Genomic DNA, 20,940 nt, shown 5'->3' with positions numbered 1-20,940 from the left:
CCATATAGGGAAAATAAATACTATGGGAATTAATGGGGGATGAGATCTGTTTGGTGTGTAAATGACAACATTATTTTCATTTTTGGGTGAACTATTCCTTTAAGAGTCATGATGTCAGTATAATATCTTAATTAATAATCATCAATTTCAATGAAACAATAATTAGCAGATTAGCAATAATTGCTTATAGCAATTTATAGTCATCACATGCATTTTCACAGCAAAATTTTGTTCTTGAATGTTCAAAAATGTCCTTGAATCAGAGTGTAGAAACTCCCCCCATATACAAAACCAATCCAGCGTTTTTCCAACATCACAGCCTGATGTCACGGATGTTAAGGTCCTTACTGCATCTAAGCATCACGCTCTCCTCACCTTTCCCCCTAATTTACCTCTTAACAAGCCTATAAAGTAAGCCACAAGCCCTCCGTGCGCAGAAAAGAAAGCAGACAAACCAAAGCAATCTCTCCATAATATTGAAATAGCACATGGGTTACAGCATCGTTTCCAAGCAGCCAACCATCAATTCCGCAGCCTTATTCTGTTAAACCACGGACACAGCCCCATGTGTCAGCCCTGAGCAGACATGTGAAATGCAGCTCATTTTCCATTCAGGCCTGGAGATTATCAAGAACTGGATCGCCACATGTTTCTTGTTGAGACGCGAGCGGAAAAGGGGGGGGAAGAGAGTCAAAATGAGTTGATACACAAGGCATTAGCGGTTAACCAAGAGCTAATGAGGGAAAAAGAACAACAATGAGCTCAGATGAAACCATTTAAATGTGCAGTTTCAAGTTTCAAGCTCTGGAATACAACCGTCTCCCTTCACTCACGTTTTAAAAGTCAACAATATCATATTTTTTTACCTGCATGATCTAATGGAACTCACCCATTGCACATCTTATTCATATGAAGAGCTTTATTTATAGAGATACTTAAAGGTTGTTAATAAAGACGAACTGGGGGATTACAGCTGCAATGTATAGAACACAAGCCTACGGCCTTTTCCACGTACATAAAAAACGATCAACTGATGGAAGGAGCCGTGGCCTGGCTCAAGTAGCGGGACTCTCTCGTGGCCAGCCAATAAATCCTTCAAAATAAAAGAGGCGCTCTCATTTTCTTTAGCCATCTTTCCTTCATCCCAGGTGTTAGATGATGGATGATGAGGTCAGGGAGGCAAGGATCACATGGCAGGGATCAGAGAGGAGCCGGGCAGGGGACATGTTGAAGCTATCGAGCTGAAATCAGCCCCATGTGTACTCCAAAGCCCCGTTATCCTATAAATGAACTTTATTGAGGCAACAAAGTGCTGAGACCTCTGCAAAAACATTAAAGGGGTGAAGGGAGGTGACTAGAGGGGGGATTGGCTAATGAGAAATGATGGGGTTTTCCATGCCGTTTTGCCCCCCCCCCAAAGGTAACCAAAAGCACCACACGGAAAAGATGAATGACGGAACCACAGAGGAGAATAAACGGCGGGACGGACACAGAGAGAGATGAAGAGAGCAACACGGAGCAAATGGTTTGTATGACATGTTGAGGATGGTGCGGGCAAGCGTGAATCATGACACACAGACTACGGAGTGAACAAGTAACCACATTAAAGCGGTCTGAACCACCTACCAGGGGGTCAGCTGAACGGCGGGGTTACACCATGATCCTTATGGACATGATTAATGTTGGGGGGTGATGTGAGGATGTCTGGTTCTGCTTATAGTCCTGGAAATGAGATTAAAGGGAAAGCTCCAACAGATTGAATTGTATTTGCCATAATTGCTGAGAACAGCCTATGCAGGGCAGGTCACAAATAACGGTCTCATCTGACAAAAAATAACAAATAAAAGTTTAAGAGGGAAGGCGGGAGAGAGTCTGATTAGAAAGTTTTTTTCTATGAAACAAAAATCAAATAAGCACGTGTGAGAATGGGAAGGTGTGGGGGTTGATATAGTGAAAAAATTAAATGCGGGAGATCGAGAAAAAATAAGACCATTGACTTTACGGGAATCTTGCATTATTTCTTTTAACCTTTACAAACCTTTTTGGGAAGAGAATATGGCCTTTGCGTTTGTAAATCTCATTTTGCTTTAAATGCATCTACGAGTTAAACACAGAAATACAAATCAATGTAAACCACATGAAGGAAAATGAGCTCTTATTCTTCATCTGATTGGATTTCAAGAAACAACATGTGCATTCACTTCAATGTAAGTGAGAGGGGCTGGAAAGATCCGCCAAGAGGCAGGGTTCACTTCATGGCACATAGACTTCTGGGATCTTTTTTCAACATCCATTTAGTCTAAAAGAGGAACTTTTATTGATGTTAAAGGGTTGCAAAACAAAAAGATGAAAAGAGAAATATCCATGAAGGAAAACACAAACTAACTGATAATCATAAGAGCACAGTTAGAATGTAATACTCACAAATAATTAAACAGTCACAATTTATTGTCCCAGACAAAGAAAACCAATCAGTTAATACCAAATCAAAATCAATACTGGCAAAGCCATGTGTTTGGAAGTTTAGCAAGTGCTATATCTGAGAATATCTGACTGGGAAGGATACTAGTACAGTGTGAATAATAATTCTATTAAAGATGAGGAAATGGAAAAAAAAACTGATCTACAAAAATATAGAGTATGTGAGTCAATAGTTACAGTATGTTCTGCAAACTTGAACACATTGTATTGTGCCATTCTACTCCAGTCCTGCTGAATTTAGTTAGTTACCACATGTTCAATCAACAATAGTAGTACAAAGCCATGAAAAAAATGGATATAATCACATTCTGAGGCATCAAAAGATTTTAAATGCATCACATTCTCCCACACAAAACCACACATTAAACTTGGCCTGCCAAGTCACACCACTAGATGGCAATATCAGCCAGGATACAGAATGATCATGGCTAGAGTGTTATGACAGTCTTCAGTGTTAAATATTTTGCCTTTAAATTTCTAATGCTGCAGTTTCCTTTGTGATTTTTGTTGTTGTTGCCACTGCAGAAGTAAAGCAATAACTAACTTTAAACTAAAATCAATCAACTCAATAGACCCCACTGACTCGAATACATCTCACATATTTTAAACACACCAAGCAGTGTCTGGACATGGGTCCAAATAAAACTGTGTTAGAAAACCAGGTGTAGATAAGTGTCAGAAAGGAGCAACTGTATACAATGATCTTCGGATTGGCACTATTGACCATTAGAATTATGGGACCCTCCTCCAAACAGGTGTGGCCAAATTATTTTAAGGAACGTTACAGTGCTGAATACACTCTTGTCCTCATGTACATGTGCATGATTACATCCATGTAATATAGTCTGTAATTATTATTATTAACCAGAGACTTTGTAATGTTAATTTAATTACTATGCAAAAATATGTCCTACCATTTCATAATACTTACTTGGCCCAAATCTGCCAGTGTGCTTTACAGTCCAAGAACAAATAGTTCTGCATAAATGTATGTTCTGTCTTTTACCCACCCTTATCCTCTGTCAAACCCATATGACTTAGTATTTTTAAAGTTAATATAGCCGGTTGTATACACCACTTGAGACATTTATGATGCCTCATTCACTTTGATCATATAAAAAGGAGTGGCCAGTATATTTTTCTGCTATTAGAAAAGAAATGTGTGTTCCACAGAAAAGGCAATCAAATGGGTTTGGAACAAGAAGGCAAGGCACTGATAATATGTTTTCTTTTTGGATAAACAATTCCTTTAAAGCTACAGTCTCTATAGCGTTTTGAGATCAGCTTTCACTAAAAAGTCCCAGTAAAGATGGTCAGCAAAGAACAGCATGTCAAAATCTTTCTCAATAAATGCGACCCTCAAAAATACAATAGACATGTAGTTCAGGTAAGACTACAATACAGGTAAAGTGGGGGTAGGGAAATGTTCTTCCGCAGAAGACTGTAGCTAGGTTATTTTCAACATGAAGTAAATAAATAAATCAGTTTCTATCCCTGAATGTGCAGTTTACACCTACAGTACACAGCTGACTTTCAGCCACTTCTAAAAAAATATAAAGTATTATTTCAACCAACAGTCAGAACCCTCAGATCACTCTACAGTATGAAAATAGCAGACATATGTAAGCTAAAATGTGTGATTATATTAACACCGAGGAATCCACTGTCCTGTGTTTACCAGTTTACCCAAATCAAAGGCATTATGAATTGTTTGTCTTTGGAACCGTTCAGATGCTCAGAATACTGAAAAATTTGGAGTGTCCTGAATTCGGTTCAGACGGAACACAATGAACAGGAAGTTACTGTGTGAATGATGAATTCAAGTCAGGGTAGTCTTATTGCATTGAGTTCAACACACAAATCCCTGTCTCATTCGGATGATCTGTAGTAAGGCAGCCTGGACATCTTCATCCATGTGACCCTGAAAAACAAGTGACAAGTGTTTGTTTCTGGATAAATAGGATTTCAGAATTCATAATACAGTACAGGTGAATGGATAAGTCAATATAATTATTTTCATGACATGTCATCTGGCCTATACCACTAGTTATACAATTTCTACAAGGTTTTTAATAAACAACCTTGACATAAAAGCAAAATGGAAACTTACACTGCAACAGAACAAAAACTCAGACATTCATTTATCACATTAGCTCTCAATTACCTGTGCTGCACTGAGAAGATGAGTTCGATAAATTGAAACCACTTCTCTATGTTGCCTCTCAGCATCCTGTTAAGAAAAAAAGGAAAATGTGTTTTTTATAAATAACCTCAAAGATCAAACTATAATATTCAGTATGTGTAAACACAAAGTGCACCATCAAACACACAACATACGTGTGAGAAACAGAGTGGGACCGATGTTCTTAGTTTCTCTTACATGTAACCCTTTGCATTAACACTCCTTATAATATTTTTTTGATGTTATAGTTTATTTACTTTGGATATAGAAGCGTTTCACATTTACTTTCATAGGAAAGTCAAGACACTAGCCTGGTTTTACTCTGCATTAAAGCTGAGTGAATCTCTGCTATTTAATCTATATTTTTATTTTATTACAGCTATTTAAAATATAGCTGCAAGCAGCAATTACGGGGTCAAGCCCAAAAATGGCCCAAAGGGAAATATTTTTGACATGTCAGATGATCAGATTTTGAAAACCAAGTTTAAAAACATAGAAAGACATTAAGAACACAATATATTTGCTTATAACCTTTGACCACTAGGTGGCCCTGGGACCAAGTATTAATGATACAGACAAGATGTGCCATTGAAGGGACATACCAAGTTTTGTGTCAATACACAAAAGCGAGGCAAAGGTACAGCCAAATGACCTTTTGGGGTGCTCGCCTTGATTTTGTTTGCTGTATCTGAGAAACATTTGATAATTTTTTTCAGGAGTGTCTCAAGATGTTATGTACCAAATTTCGTGCAAATTAGACCAATTTTGCAGGAGTTCGAAAAAGTATGTTACAAATCAAATTACATATGGCTCATAGGAAGTATGGTGGGATATGACAAATTTGGTATCACATTTCTCATCTACAGTCAACAAGTCTAGTAATATGAATATAATGATATTATGTTGAATTTTTCATATGCTATAAACGGTTTCATTCATTTTATATCTCTTGACAACTAGGGGGAGCGGGCCTAAAACTTTACAGGTCCTCTCAGAATATGGTTATGTTGAAACACACCGAGTTTTGAAGTGATACGCTATTTTATTTGTAAAATAAAATACTTGAGACAAAATTTGAACCGAGAGGCACCCCCAAGGCCTAATAACATTTGATATGCTTTGACTTGGCATGACTCAAGGAACCATCAAGACCAATCTCATGATTTTAGATGAAAGATATCAAAAGTTAAAAGCAAAAATAGCTATTTTTATATCTTATGACCGGTAAGTGGCACTGTCGAAACTTGATGCGTCACCTCAGGTCAAGATCTTGATGACATATACCAAGCTTCATATCAATACATAAAAGTTTGTCGAACATACAGCCTTAAATTTATTTTGCTGCACTCTTCATCAAATTTGTCGACAAGCCATTCAAATATGGATTATATTCTAATCACATTTTGCCAGCACTGTCTCTAGATCAGGGATCTCCAACCCTGCTCCTGGTGAGCTACCGTCCTGTAGTCTGCAGCTTCAACCCCTTTTACAACACACCTGATTGTAATTATCAAGTAACCCTGAACACCTTAATGAGATGGTCAAAGTGGGTAAGATGGGGGTTGAGCGCTGAAATCTTCATGATCATAATAATTATAATAAGAAGAAAACAAACGGGCTTGACCCCTAAAAAGACAAACATTTAATTCAGTATAACAAAGTGTTGGATGACAGTGCCAATAAAATGCTTTTTTTTCTTGTAATCCTCTTTACTGCAGAGATTATAGCCTGAGGGTTAAAGAAATCCACCTACAAACTCATTCTGTGTCCCAGCTTCTTACATGTCATTATTTATATAGAAGAATAGTCTAGAATCCATCTTATAAGAATTTAAAGCATCGGAACAACTAGAAACATCTGCTTGTACGTGCATGAGCTACTTACAGCCAGCTGCTGCTGGAGGCTCTTGACCTGGACTTGGAGAGCGTCAATGTGTTGGGTCTGTCTTTTGTTGGGCGTGTTTCCAGCATAAGCCAGCTGGGATAAGCCGTTCAGAGCCTGCTTCAGCCTTTCAACATCTGCCAGCAGCTCTGTGATCTGGAACCCAAAACGTCGCTTGTAAATCAGACAAAATATTCAACATTTAACAAAAACTCCTTCCGAACAATAATGAACAAACATCATACTTTTTTGTCTTTAAGCTCGGTCTGCTCTGAGGACATCTGAATCCTCTTCTGCAGTTCTCTGATGGTGCCCATTGACTCTTCGTACCTCTCTTTCAGCTCACCAATCTCCTTCTCAATTGAGGCACTCTTTACCTGCAGGGCCTCAGTTTCCAGTCTCGCCTTCTTCTCACCGTCCCTGGCCTGGGTCATTTCCCTGTACAGATCTTCGTATTGCTCATCCAGCCCCGATAGCCTATCGTCTAGTTCATGGACCTCCTCCTCCAGCCTGTGTTTTTCAGCTCTTAGCTCAGTCACCTGCTCTTCACGGCTGCGGAGTTCATCCAGGGCATGCGTGACTCTGAGGAGCTCCGACTGCAAAGTGGCTACGTCCTCAGCCCTCTGCGCGCTGGTTTCCTCCTCCTCCCGCAACGCTAAGCGGAGTGCTTTGACCTCGTGCTCCAGAGCCTCCTTAGCCTGGTTGTATTGGCCCTTTACGATTTCGTCACAGCTGTGACCCTGGAGCTGTTGTTCAAGCTCTTGTACACACTGGACTTCCAGTCTACGAGCTTCACGTAAACCCTCGCACTCCTGTAGCGCCTCTTGCAGGCTTTTACCCAGAGAGCTCTGCATGGCCTCAAACTGCTCAAGATGGACATACTCACTGTTCAGTCTTTTTTGGAGGCTTGAGATCTCGACGTTGCACAAAGCATTTTGTTCTTCCAGTTCGGCCCGCTGGATCGTAACCTCTTTATATTGCTGCTCCAACTCCACCAGCTTCAGACTAAGCTCCTCCAATTGGTCCTTGTAACGATTCTCTACTTCTTTGTGCTTCTCGGTGGACACAAGTCCTGTGTGAAGTTTCTGTTGTAGAGATCCCATCTCATCTTTCAATTTCTCATTCTCCTGCCTCTGTGATTCTTCTTTGGTCTTTTCATTGTTGTACATCTCCTCCATCTTGGCAAGTTTATAGGTCAAGTCCTTCAAAGCAGTGTTGAAGTTCATCTCTTTTCCCTCCATGACGGTCAACGGCACAAACTTGGACTGAAAAGTGTCTCGGATGGTATCCAACTCTTTCTTTTGTGCTTTGATTTCTTCGTTGAGTTTTGATGCACTCTCTTGGGAAGACTGATACTTTGAGTGGGCATCCTTAGCTCTGCCCTCCGCTTCCGATAAAGAATCAGTCATTTTGCTTTTGAAAACCTCGTGTTCCACAAGGCTGATATAGTCTTTCTCTATTGTTGCTTGTACATTCTCAAACTCCACTTTCAACATAGCGTTTCTTTCTTTCAACTTCCGCAACTCCTCGTCTCTCACTTTGCGTTCTTCCTCTAACATTGCCATTTCAATCTTTGCTTTCTCCAAAGAATCATTCAACTCCGCCCCCACTCTCTCATACTCAGCCTTTGTGACAAACTCTGTGTCAATGCTTTCCTTCAGCGATCCTTTTTCAGCAGCCACAAGCTCAAGTTCATTCACCTTCTCCTGGTATTGATCACAAATGCTTTTAAGTTCATTCTCCAATTCTGCGTTACGAGCCAACAGCGCAGCCGTCTCACTCTCATACTGTTCACAAGGGATGTATGTGCTCCTCAGTTCAGAAATATTCTCACAGAGAGACGATTTCTCCTCCTGCAGCTTCTGCAGTTGCTCCTCAAACTGGTTGCTTTTCTCCGTCTCTTCCATCAACCTGACCTTCAACTCATCCACAGCAAGACTCATAGACCTCTTGACCTCCTCATGGTTTTCCAAAGTGACAAATTTGGTCTTCAGATTGTCGGTGAGAACCTGCAGCTCCTCTCGGAGCAGTTCCCTTTCATCCTCACCTTCCTCCAATTCACAGATTAATGTCTGACACTTTGTAGTGACATCCGCAAGTTTGTTTTTCAGGGCTGCGCCTTGCTCCTCGAGAGAAGAGCAGACTCTCTCATGCTCCTGCAGTGAGACGGTACTGCGGTCACCCATTGCCCGGTGGATCACTGCCACTTCCTCCAGTACGCGGTCGTAATCTTCTCTTAGCTCTGCCAACTGCAGTTCTTTCTCATCCACCGCATTGGTGAGGAGGTTCTTCATGTTGTCAAATTTCTCTCCAGGAACCATTGAGGTCAGCCTGGCCTCTGCCGTTTGCATACGACTCTCCATCTTTAATAGAGTCTCTTCCATGTCCTTACGTTCTTCTTGCATTGCGTTTGACTCCACCGTCAGCCTCTCGACCTCCACAGCCAGTAGCCCTTCACTTTTCTTATATTCCTCCAAGGCTTTCTCGCTCTGCTTCAGATGGTTCCTGACCCGTCCTACCTCGGCAGAAGCTCCCTCATACTTTGCCTTGACATCAATAAGCTGTGCTTTGAGGTCATCAACAGCTTGGTTACTAAAATGTTCCTTTACCGCCACCACATGAGCCTGAAGCTGCTTGACTTTCGCTTCAGACTCTAGCATCCTTTTCTGCACATCCTCCATTGCTTCCTCCAGTTCACGTACCTGTTGGTCTGACTCACGCTTGATGGTCTCGCACTTTCTTGTCAGTTCCTCACACTCTTGAGACTTGCATCCTAGAGCCTTCTGGAGGCAGCCCACCTCCTGTTGTGAAGCTTCCTGCTGTCTGCAAACACAATCAAGTTCCTGTCGAAGCATCTCTGTGTCCTCAGCTACTGGTCCAGACAGCTCCAAGGGTCGAGCTATTGATCGAGAAGGCACTGCCTGCAAGATCTGAAGTCAAAACAAGCATAAGAAATTAAGTATTTTATTATGTAGCACTTCTCACAAAGCAAATCACCCTATACATGTTTATGTATTCAATCTTGAACCAAAATCTTTTTATGCAAAGACTAGCTTGAAAGGAGAGCTAGAATGGTTTCTTTCTATAGGGTCATACTAGGGCTAAACACCTTTGAAGGAAACTTTATCTAGGACACATCCCAAGTCAGAGATCTGATCCAAACATTTGTAGGTGTATTTTTCAGCCTCTTAAGTGTACGGTGATCTCTTACCCAGGTGACAGAGATAATGTCTCTGATGCTAATGTGACAACAATATTGCCTCCACCACATTTGCACAAAAGCTGATCCTAAATATAGAGTGTCCCTTGAGAGTTTAAAGCTAATAAATCATAAACCCTTCTGGAATGAAATGAGAAAGCAACTTATCTGGTTGCCACTGCCTCTCCTAAGCTTAACACAGCTGACACAGCCTGCTTGCTCACTGTATTCAACATCAGTAAATAAATAAAAAATCTACAACAATGAAACACATGGCTAGGCCTGCCCATGATTTTTAACAAAAAACTCAAAACACAAAAAAATAATCAATTAAGAAGCTGCTTTTAGCCTTAAAGTGACAGTCCGTATGAATGGCCTCTTTGTCGCCATCTCAGTTTGTAATTGCTACTGCAAGTGATGTGCAGAGGTATTTTCTTTACACAAGTTGTGATTCGGCACAGCTCAACTGCACGGATGAGTCTGATGTTTTGAGTAGTATGTCACGTGTGGCCTGTGAAAGTGCAACGGTGAGAATCTTCACTGTACATCAGAACCGCATAATACACATAACAGATAACATAGCAGATGATAGAAACAAATAAGAACATTAACAGACTAAAATAGCACAAATGGAGGATGTGTTGAAGTGTTTTGATATTATTTCGGAGGCTGGGTCATATCCATACCTGACAACACACGGCAGGGAGTCTCCCGTTACGTGAACCGGACAAAAGATCCGCAATCATGGGTCTCAAATGTTGACAGGTGCGGTCATATATCACTATACACAACTATATGTATATGTATATGTATATGAATATGTATATACGCTATACACAAAGCCTTGTAATCATTTCCCGAAAAATAAGTCCTTAATTTTGAGTAAAATCACAGCCTTCACTTATGTGCCAGTGAGCCAAATGAAATATAGATTCGGGGAGATCATTTCTAAATCCCACGAGGTCCCCAGATAATACTAATCCCGTGCAAATAGGGCTTAAATTACATTTATCATAATGAACAGAACAAAGAGGGAAATAACAACCGAAGAAACTGTACCTGTCTGTATTAACACAAGTGCGCTACAGTTTTTGTGTTCTCTTTTGAAATGTCTTACCTGTTCTGTTCAGAAGAAATAAAGCCATTTCTGTATCTGTTTTCAATCCTTTCAGATCATGGAGTTCCCGCCAGCTTTGAAATGCCATGCCAATATTTATTCTTTGTTTCGCACGAGTTCTATCACATTCCCTCTTTCATTGTAAACGCTCATCAGTTTGTACTTTCTTGGTTTTCACAACTGATGAATCCCCAGATGTCAGCGTTGCTTGTCGTTTAAAAATGTAAAAGTACAAAAACGGCGGCATGAATAATAGTAAAAGTTTCTAAGAAAAGTCTGTGTACAATGCTACCCGTCACCCCGAGCATCCACACGCATGCTAGCAGCCGGATCATTTTTGTTCTGTTAACGAATGTGACAAAATGACCACTCCAGAAAGGGTAATGACATAGTATTAAACGCTGTTCTTTCATGTACTTGCTCAATATTTGGTTTTAGTTCATTCAAAAAAAAAAAAAACGGATTGCCATTTTAAGATGTTTGGTGAAAAAGGGCCCTGATATCAACACAGACTCACAAATCATAAAGCAGATTAAATGAAGAAAATACCTGAGTAGAATCCAAACTGTGCGACTGTCGAACAAGTAGATTTTCTTTTCCTACAGGTAAAAAATAAACGCACTCATATAAACATGTAGCCATACATATATAAAACATAACTTTTCTATAACCATTTTAGAACAACCTTACACTTATTATATCAAAGTAGATAAAATCACCTTTGATCACAGACTGGCCAGGATAATCTCCCTGAGAAAAAGAAACATAACAATTTACTTATCATTTTATCAGAAACTACTTTAATCATAAATTGTTGGATGTGAAGTTAATGAGCAGAAGGGCTTGATGTGCGTGTTAATAGATTAGACCACTAACCAAATGACTCCGCTGCTGGACTCTCACAGTCTCTGCGGCTCTAGTTCCTTCCTCTTTCTCTTTCACAGAAAGTAAAAGCTTCAGTTGTTCTTTCTGGTGGATAAAACAAGGATATAGATTCATATTCGACAACTAACGGTCAACCATTAAACAAACCAATCTATAAGTGGAATTATAGTTATGTGAAAGAAGTTATGTGAAAAAAAGATAAGACTAAGAAATAAAAAGAGATTAAAATTACCTCTTTATTAATGTCCTCCATTGTTGACTTTTCCTGATGAAACAGAAATACCCGGGTTAACAACAAATGTGAATCGTGTGTGTGTGTGTGTGTGTGTGCACGGGCACCAACCTGACTTAGCTGCCGCTGAAGCGTGCTCACTTTATCAAGCAGAGTCCTCTGCTCCTTGTGAAACTTCTTTAGGGTCTCATGCTGGCTCTCATTCTTTTTCTCCAGATCCTAGAAAACATTTACAGTTAGTCATTTAGCATCTTTAAAAACACACAGTCATATAGTGATGAAACATGAACACAGGCCATTTGCAGCATGGTCAAATTATATTTAATGTGCAAATATCTGGCTGCTCTGACAAAACCTTTACCAAGTATTACAAAGTATAATCAAATCTAAGATGTAGTCATGATTTGCATGAATTAAAGTATACTCAACACTAAATCCCAACTAAAAAAAAAGTTTACTAACCAACCCTGCCTTGACAAGCTTTATTATACAGTATGTTTATTTAAATTCTCTAATAAATTAGTTCACATTAAGTTTTTATTAGTCTAATCTGTTTTAAAACAAAACAATTAAACAGATGAACATCATTATTGACTACAAACAGTTAGGAAGCCTCAGTCTTGTTTGAGAGACAATCATTATTCATCATTATGGACAAAATGAGTGTATATGAAAGTATACTATTTCTGTAAAATGTCTTAACGTGTATAATGTTATTTGTTAAACGTTTAAATTGCATTCTGCACTGTCTGGGGCACGCTCCCGAGTTTTTCACTCAACACGGCACACGTGCTGTTGATGATGTGACACTAAAAGTGATTTAATAAATTAATAAACTGGGTAAAGAACTCACTTGTATACGATTAGAGCTTTCCGAGACCATTTCTGCTCCAGTTGACAACTGACAACAAAGAAAAAATACCATTAGATAAAATTACCTCCTGTTAATGTTTAGAGTTTGTATTTATAGCAAACAAGCGGTAAAGAAAATAATTGACCATACAATCAATCAACATTTTGGAACAAAACATTTAAGTCACACATTGTTTTTGTTCATGTATGACACCCTGTCAACAATACGGTCAACTTACCCAAAACAATGGGTCTCATTTACAAAGCGCTTCGTTCTTTTAAAATGTACATTAAAACATTGCCAGGTTATTATCATGCAGACATTTTTTACACTAGTTGGCAGTAGCAAGTAAAAGTTTCAGCCCTTTAGGAGCTCACACAGCACAGTCATGTAACAGACATTGAGGGCAGACCCGAGACATGACAAGGAATTATATTAACCAGAAATACCTATTTATCTTTCAATTAATAGGCTGAAAGCACAGTTAGTGGGATGAGAAACAGAGCTTTAAAATGACATTGCCCTCTCTGTTCACCAATCAGATTTTTTTTTAATATTGCTAGGTTTGTATAATTAAAATGTAAACCCATCACATTTGAATGATTTCAGCCAAACAGCACTGTACCGCTTCAGTGACTTTACAAAGAGAACATAACATAACATAAAATTATCCTGCTTTTAACTGTGTTGTATGTGTAATGCCATACTGTGTCAGTCATTTTAGACAGTAATACAAATTCAGACACTTAATATACTCCTTGTAATTAATTATCCACAGCAAAGGTTTTCCTTTTAAGAAAATATGAACTCGTACCATTAAAAAGTGCAATAGAAGAACACACTTAATGAACGTGTAATAATAAATAATAAAAACAAAGATGTAGTGTTACCTGTCTCCTTCTCTGTTCCTTCTTTGCAGCCTCTTTTGCTATGAATACAAATAAGTTGAATTATTATGAGGCTAAAATATAAACATGTACATGGAGGAATGAGGATTTTTTTTCCTTCTCAGGAGCAATGAATTAGCAGCTCTTCATGTTCAGGGCTTTGATCTCTAAACTCCTATTATATAAGACTTGTCACTTCAAACATTCACATTTAATGCAAAATAAAACCCTTAGTTCAAAACGTAACAACAAAATGGAAAATAGTTATAACTCTACTGTAGCTCAACAGATGCAGGGTTAACAACAACAAGATAATGTGTATGATTCCCAGGGAATGCGCATACTGATGAAATGTAAAGCCTGAACGCACCGATTCTGATCAAAGCATTTATGAATTGAAAATGCACAGCTCATTATGGATTTTTATGGCATTTGAGAGGTGACACAAAAAATGCATGAAAGTATGAGCAGTAATGCATTGAGACATTTACAAATCTTAATCCAGATTTTTTTTTAATCATTATTATTACAACCATATATGTTCTGTTGAAGTGAGACACTGTGGATGTGTATACACAGACTATGTCATGCTGGCAAGAACATAATGGTAACAGGGGTCCTACCTTTTGTGGCACTGTCCAGGTAACTCTTTACAAGAGAGACCAGCTCCTGGTTTTTGCCAAGTCTTGCATAGTGATAACTGTCATGGCTGAAACAGTCCATGGCTGTGACATCTGCACCGTTTTTCAACAAAACTTCCACAGCATCCTTACAACCATATTCGCAACCCAGAATCAATGCGGTCCTGTGCAAACATGAAGTACACATTTCATTATGACAGGCAATGAGGATACAATCAATAAGACATCCACAGTAAACTCTGAACTATTAGACAATCTGCATTATAACACAAGCAAATAAAGACCAAATAGCAAGGAATATGAATGTGATATTCACTTATTCTGTTTGTCTCTGACTATAATGTCACTTCCTCGTTCAAGCAGCAGCTGACAGATGTGTGGATGACACATCTGGGTGGCAAGCACCAATGGGGTTCGACCATCCTACAAAACAGTATAACACACCACCAGTCTTAACTTAGGGGACATAACAGTCCACATGATGAATGAAACTGTACTGTTTAAATGTTTTTAAGCATCTACTTATTTTTTTATTTATTGTATAATTTTCCACATCTTAGAATAGTAAACGATGGAATAATACAGTTGTAACTATATAAATTATTTTAAAATAATAAAATCAAAATGTTATTCACACTTTCTGTTAGACCTAAAATGAACGAAAGAAAAGAAGAAAATGTTTTTTTCAAACTAGGGCTGAAACGATTAGTCGACATTGTCGACAAATATTCTTGTTGTCGAGTAGTCGTTTGATTACGTTTAATTTGAGGGCCTGCAATATCGGTAAATATTACCAGGCTAGCAACACTAAGTGTATAACACTTAGAATTTTCCTGTTTGATTTCATGGTGACTTTAAAGAGATTTCTTATTTGCTTCAAGCCATTCATTCAAAAAAATATTTGAAAATAAAATTATAGTTTTCTAATGGAAAAATACTAGTATATTGGCACACTAAAATTATAGTTTAATTTCAAACAGTTCAACATATACCTTTAGATTATAAGATACTGATGTGTATATAAATTAAAATAAAATCAATACATAAATTGTGAAAAAACTGCACTTATCAACTCACAAAGTCACTGGCATTGACTGATGCCCCACTATCACAGAGCAGCTTCACACTGGAGGAGCAGCCGGCCATAACTGAAAACAGACAAACCATCTTTTTTATAATAATTCCCATGTATAAACTAGATTCGGTTGATTCAATTGATATCACCTTTGAAAATAAATAAATAAAATACTCCACTAGGTAAGTGAAAGAGCTTTAAATCGTACATGAAAGCCTTCGGAGGCAAAAGGAAAATGACTCCCTAAGCTAAATCTTATTGATTACGACTGCATCTGCCTCAAAGAATCCCACTCAAGCGTTCAAACATCATACACTCCACTTCATCATTACACATTGGAGGAGGAAGAAAACACCAAGAGAAGAGAAGGTAAAGCAATGAGAAAACCAGAGGGAGAAGGAAGGAAACCAGAAAGTAAGGTGAAAACAGCAAACTGCAGTTTGTTCAACATCAACAGTGTAAAAGCTTTTGTTTACCAGCATCATGCAGAGCGGTTCTTCCCTGCAGGTCCACATTCCCCAATGGGCAGTTGTGCTGAAACACAAAACATTGTCACACACATTCAGGACATTAACAGACTTCATGGCCAATAAGCATCAAAAGGTCAGAGGACAGAGAAAGGGAATGTCATCAGGGTTGACTGCTTTTTTACTGTTAAATAGATGAAGAAAGAAGTGGACAACAGACCAAAACGACACAGATATTTGAAGTTCTGAAAAAATGTACTCCAACTAGAGTTTGTGAAGTGAAACCAGGTCAAGCAATGGAGAGTGTCGCTATGATACTGTTTACAATGTCTTCATTCTCCAGTTCTCCTCTTTCTAAAATCTTTTTCAGTCACTTCATCTTCTCTCTGTCCTACTTTCTCGACCATCCTTTCTGCTTTTCCTCCCTTTCGCCCCGACATCCTAGTCACTATAAAAACCCCTTTTGCTCTAGCAACGGCCTCCAAAACCAGCATCAGGGTCACATGGTCGTGTTGGCTAACTGCGTCCTGGGTAACTCTATCTGATGTGCTGCAGGAGCCAGGCTCAAATTGCACATGATGATGGCAGAGAAATATAGATGGCAGGTTACAGTGCGGGGAGCCTGTCAACACTGCAGACACCCAGCAAAAACTCTCGTTCAGCAACTCACTCGATGCTTTCTGCTCAGCGGTACAGTCAGGACATTGGCCGAGAATTGTAGCTGATAACGCATTATATGAAACAAGTGTTAGACGAAATATAACTTCAATGTCAACAGAGAGTATAAATAAAATTAAGCACTACTTTTGTCTAATAAATTTGATCTAATTATGCAGTGAACTCTTTTGTTCAAGTAATTAAAAGTTAATAAGTCACTGTGACTGTGACTTTTCTTAAAGCAATCAACACAAGCAAGTGATAAGAGTCATTTCCTATCTCAACTCTCCTGAAATGTGTTTGTGGACTAATTCATAAGTACAACTTGTACTGTATGCAGTAAATATAACTTAATTCATTGTAGTTGTAGTAAAACAAGCCAGAAGCCGTGTAAACAACAAAATAAAAAACAAAGACTATAAATAATAAAAAAATCCAAATTTCTAACTTGGATTTATTTTTTGCCCACATTGATGCAACACAACACAATTAGTCACAATTTTCTGGCTTTTACAGAAAAAGCACATGGACAACACAAACAAAGGTATTTCAAACCTCTCTTTAAAAGGAAGTTATACCTGGAGTAGTTTCTGCACACAGAGTGAATGTCCATTTCTGGCTGCCAGGTGTAAGGCATTTTTCCCTACAGGAACACAAATCAGTGACAGTTATTGGAGGAAAAGTGGACCGATCTAGATGTTTTTGAGAGTGGGACTATAAGATAAAGAGTCTTAAGACTATTCACCCACACAATACCACTTGACTTAATTCAAGCGGAGAGTCCATTAGCTTAATGGTCAGGAGAACTGTGGTTCATGGCTTCAAAGGTTTGTCAATACAAACTAATTCTGACCTTAGTAGTAAATTGCAACTAAGCTTTCATCCAAAGCAACTTCAAACGATATACATTTTATCACATGGTGTATCCAAAAAATCCAAACCAAAACTTTAACAATGTCAGCATTATGCTTCACCAGTTGAGGAACACTCATGTAGAGCAGAATTCTCACCTGTGGCATCCGTGGCTGTGACATCCACACCGTGATTGATAATGACATTAAGGCAGTCGAGGTGTCCTCTGGTTGCAGCAAGATGGAACCTACAAGGAGAAAAACCACAGGTGAATGAAAGTTTAAAGTTGTGGTATGATGAAAACTATGCCTGCTTTGGAGAACGAGAACACTATTGAGGGAAATTCAACTCATCAGAAACTCAGCAAATTTCATTACGTATGCATACTGGAAACACGACACATTGCATGACCATACTTCGGGCCATCCTGGTACTGTTGGTCAGGCGTCAGTATTTACAACTGCTTTGGAAGCACTGCAATATTCAAATGAACCCATTTGCAAGAAACTCCATGAATCTTAATTTGCATGAGAACTTTGATAAATCAATATCACAAGCCTCAAGAGTGAGAATCCACATTTATCCTTGGAGACGGTGTGAACAATGAGCAAAAGTTCATCCGTGTTTGGGAAGCATTATTTGAGACTGTGTTGATGGCAAGGAGACAATCATGTAGAGGCTTAAACTGTGGCTCAATCTGTGGGGATGTGGATTAGTGACACTCGATTTAAAACAACCCCGCACGAAGTGATTGATGGATAAACCAAACATTAGTCTGGAGACACCGGGTGTGACAAGTTGTTGCTATTGTTAGAATTTTGAACTAAAAGGGTGTTAATGTTAATTATACAGGGAGAAAACACAGCCACCCCATCTCCGAAAGTCCAGTGTGATATACCTTCTGAAACTTTTTTCATTTAAACAACACTTCTAGATTCAGAACAGCCATTTCATTACTTATCAAAATGTTATCAAAAAGCAAAACGCAATTCCAGAGAAAACTAAAGGGAGCCACAGCTCATTGATTTTGCAGGCCATTTCCTCCTGACTTGATTTAACATCAGAGCATGATAACATTATTTTAGATATAGGGATACAAAAAACACACGATGGATGTTATAATAGTAAATAACCCCTGGTGATTAGGAGACTGAAAGGCTCAGATGGTCATGAAGACCCAGACATGTCATTCTAGCTTGGCTCCAACTCCTTGACTGACTCGCATATCTGCGGCTCCAAGATACATTATGTATTTTTAGAGGGGGGATGGAGAGGTGGGGTGTGTGTGGGGCACATTTAAATTGAAAACAAAAAACCTGCATGCGGTACAGGTCTTCCACCACATCACAACCACAAAATTTCTTTGAACATACGATAAGTGTTGAATACATTAGCAATATTAATACTTTCTGTGCTTGAGGCTACTTAAATACCAGTGAGTCTGAGCAAATCTAAGAAGTCTTGTGGGCACAAATCTATAACCCACCAAGTGGGTGTGTTGCTGTATTAGGAAGGACGAAGGTTACAGAGCAGAAGCTTCAAGGTTTCTTGCGAGTGAACCATCTATTAGTAAGTACCCTCAGGAAAGTGTACCACAACTACTGGAGTGCACCATAAAAGCGCTGTGGTCAGCCCTGCCTGTGAGCTATTCTGACTGGTGGGAGAAATAACAGACCGGAGAAGAAGTCTCCATGTGGGGTCTGGCTATATATGAACAGGATTTTCACAAATCCAGTCAACATGTGCTTTTGTGTGTTTGTCTACCGACTTGAGTCTGCATAGAAAGGCCACAAACGCTTGTGTTCGGGTCATTTGGCAGCCATTAGTGTGTTTCATATATCAGGGTGGTGTTTATTAATTGAGCTCTGTTACACCATGACACCAACTGGGCGACTCCGACGGCGGTGAATGCACTTGATTTAGTCCGGAGAAATTCTAGCACCTTATTACAACTCAAGCCCTTACCCTGCCGGCTGGAGAAGAAGAATCTCACACAATGACAAAAATACCCAAAGGGGAATCTTGTGTACTCAAACGGGCAATGAAACAAAGCTGTGGTTAAATCAGGCTGAAATGTGCCCATCTATTCCCTACATACACACCGTCACAGCAGTAAAAACGCAAGGGATGGATAAAAGATGACCGAGGAAAAAGCTGAAAAGACCTTTGAAGCCCACAGTGTTGAAGTCTACTGTGTGACCTGATAATAAACAGTAACACAGAGATCCACTTCCGGACTGTTCCGGATTCTCCTGGTTTGCTGTGAATATTGGTGTGTGTTTAGAAAACATGTTGTAGCCACAAGCACTTGACTAAATTCATCCGAGACTAGACAAACACAAGATGAAGAGTAAAACTTCTGTATTAAAATCTCACAAATGCATCAAAACAGCCATCATCCTAAAACCTGAAGCAACCAGTTTGCTCGACAAAGCTTTTATTAAAGTGAATGAAGTAATGTGTGCATTAAAGAAATGCCCAATGTGTGTATTAAAGGAAATTAAATTCTGCCTTCATTCACTCACCCTTGAGTTGTTCCAAATCAGTTTTTTCTACTATGGTAGTCAATGGTTGCCAAGAACTGTTTGGTGATAAGCATTATTCCAAATATCTTTCTCTGTTGTGCTTATCAGAACAAGGAAATGTATTCAGATTTGAAACAACTTGCAGATAAGTAAATGATGACAGAATTAAAACACTCGTTGGGTTATTTTTGTTATGTTTTTAGTTAAAATTGAGCTGCATGAGCAGGTATTTTAAATTTCAACGGTCGACCAGCGCCACTGATGACAGACGAGAGGCAAGTTAATATTAATAATACTTATTAAATGTGTGTGTATGTGTGTGTGTGTGTGTGTGTGTGTGTGTGTATGTGTGTATCTGTATATATGTGTGCGTGTAAGTGTATGTGTATCTGTATATATGTGTGCGTGTAAGTGTATGTGTATCTGTATATATGTGTAAGTGTATGTGTGCGTGTATGTGTGCGTGTATGTGTATGTATATGTATATATTTATTTATATTTATATATATATATATATATATATATACACACACACACATACACACACGTTTGTGTGCCCTGTTTTTTTCATAGCAACACAAATGTACATCTCTGTCAACTGTTTTTAAAATATGCATGACTGTCGACGCTTGCTTTAATAACCAACCTATTTCAAACGTAGATAAAAATTATTGTTTGGGACGCCACCCCTTTTAGGCAAGTCATGAATCATGTACATAATAATCAATTAATTTATTATATGACATGAAATTAACATTGTGAACAAATGTTCACAACTAAAGGGGTCATATGGCGCAAATTTGTGTTTTATGTGTCTTTTGTGTGTTATAAGTTAACCATTCATGTATTAGACACGAAAAATTGCTAAAATTTAAGTGTCAGAGAAATAGGTCCATTCTATCTAAAAGCGAATGCTCACCCAGACCTGAATGAAACACCTTGTGTAACCACACCCCCACAATTCTACATCAGTTCGTGGTATGATTTGACTAAGTCCGCCCAAATG

At 38.8% G+C, this 20,940-nt stretch overlaps 1 protein-coding gene across 3 annotated transcripts in view; it reads right to left on the bottom strand.

Moving 5' to 3' along the window:
• Window positions 1–2,293: 2,293 nt before the first annotated feature.
• uacab (uveal autoantigen with coiled-coil domains and ankyrin repeats b) overlaps window positions 2,294–20,940 on the bottom strand; it is a 39,544-nt gene continuing 20,897 nt past the window's right edge. For all 3 annotated transcript variants that reach the window (XM_056756392.1, XM_056756408.1, XM_056756400.1), the window contains exons 3-19: window positions 17,568–17,656; window positions 17,136–17,200; window positions 15,910–15,967; window positions 15,436–15,506; window positions 14,675–14,781; window positions 14,341–14,522; window positions 13,721–13,758; window positions 12,831–12,878; window positions 12,089–12,196; window positions 11,978–12,010; window positions 11,737–11,829; window positions 11,580–11,610; window positions 11,410–11,459; window positions 6,790–9,474; window positions 6,548–6,700; window positions 4,646–4,711; window positions 2,294–4,402 (exon numbers count right to left, since the gene is read on the bottom strand). In XM_056756392.1, the coding sequence (XP_056612370.1) occupies window positions 4,331–4,402; window positions 4,646–4,711; window positions 6,548–6,700; window positions 6,790–9,474; window positions 11,410–11,459; window positions 11,580–11,610; window positions 11,737–11,829; window positions 11,978–12,010; window positions 12,089–12,196; window positions 12,831–12,878; window positions 13,721–13,758; window positions 14,341–14,522; window positions 14,675–14,781; window positions 15,436–15,506; window positions 15,910–15,967; window positions 17,136–17,200; window positions 17,568–17,656 (3,949 nt within the window). In that variant the 3' untranslated portion in view covers window positions 2,294–4,330. The remainder of the gene's footprint in view (window positions 4,403–4,645; window positions 4,712–6,547; window positions 6,701–6,789; window positions 9,475–11,409; window positions 11,460–11,579; window positions 11,611–11,736; window positions 11,830–11,977; window positions 12,011–12,088; window positions 12,197–12,830; window positions 12,879–13,720; window positions 13,759–14,340; window positions 14,523–14,674; window positions 14,782–15,435; window positions 15,507–15,909; window positions 15,968–17,135; window positions 17,201–17,567; window positions 17,657–20,940) is intronic.

The sequence above is a fragment of the Triplophysa dalaica genome, chromosome 1, assembly GCF_015846415.1.
Source record: "Triplophysa dalaica isolate WHDGS20190420 chromosome 1, ASM1584641v1, whole genome shotgun sequence".
In the NCBI taxonomy this organism is placed as follows: domain Eukaryota; kingdom Metazoa; phylum Chordata; class Actinopteri; order Cypriniformes; family Nemacheilidae; genus Triplophysa; species Triplophysa dalaica.
Note: the sequence above shows the minus strand (reverse complement) of the source record. Positions and strands in the feature narration are given on the sequence as shown.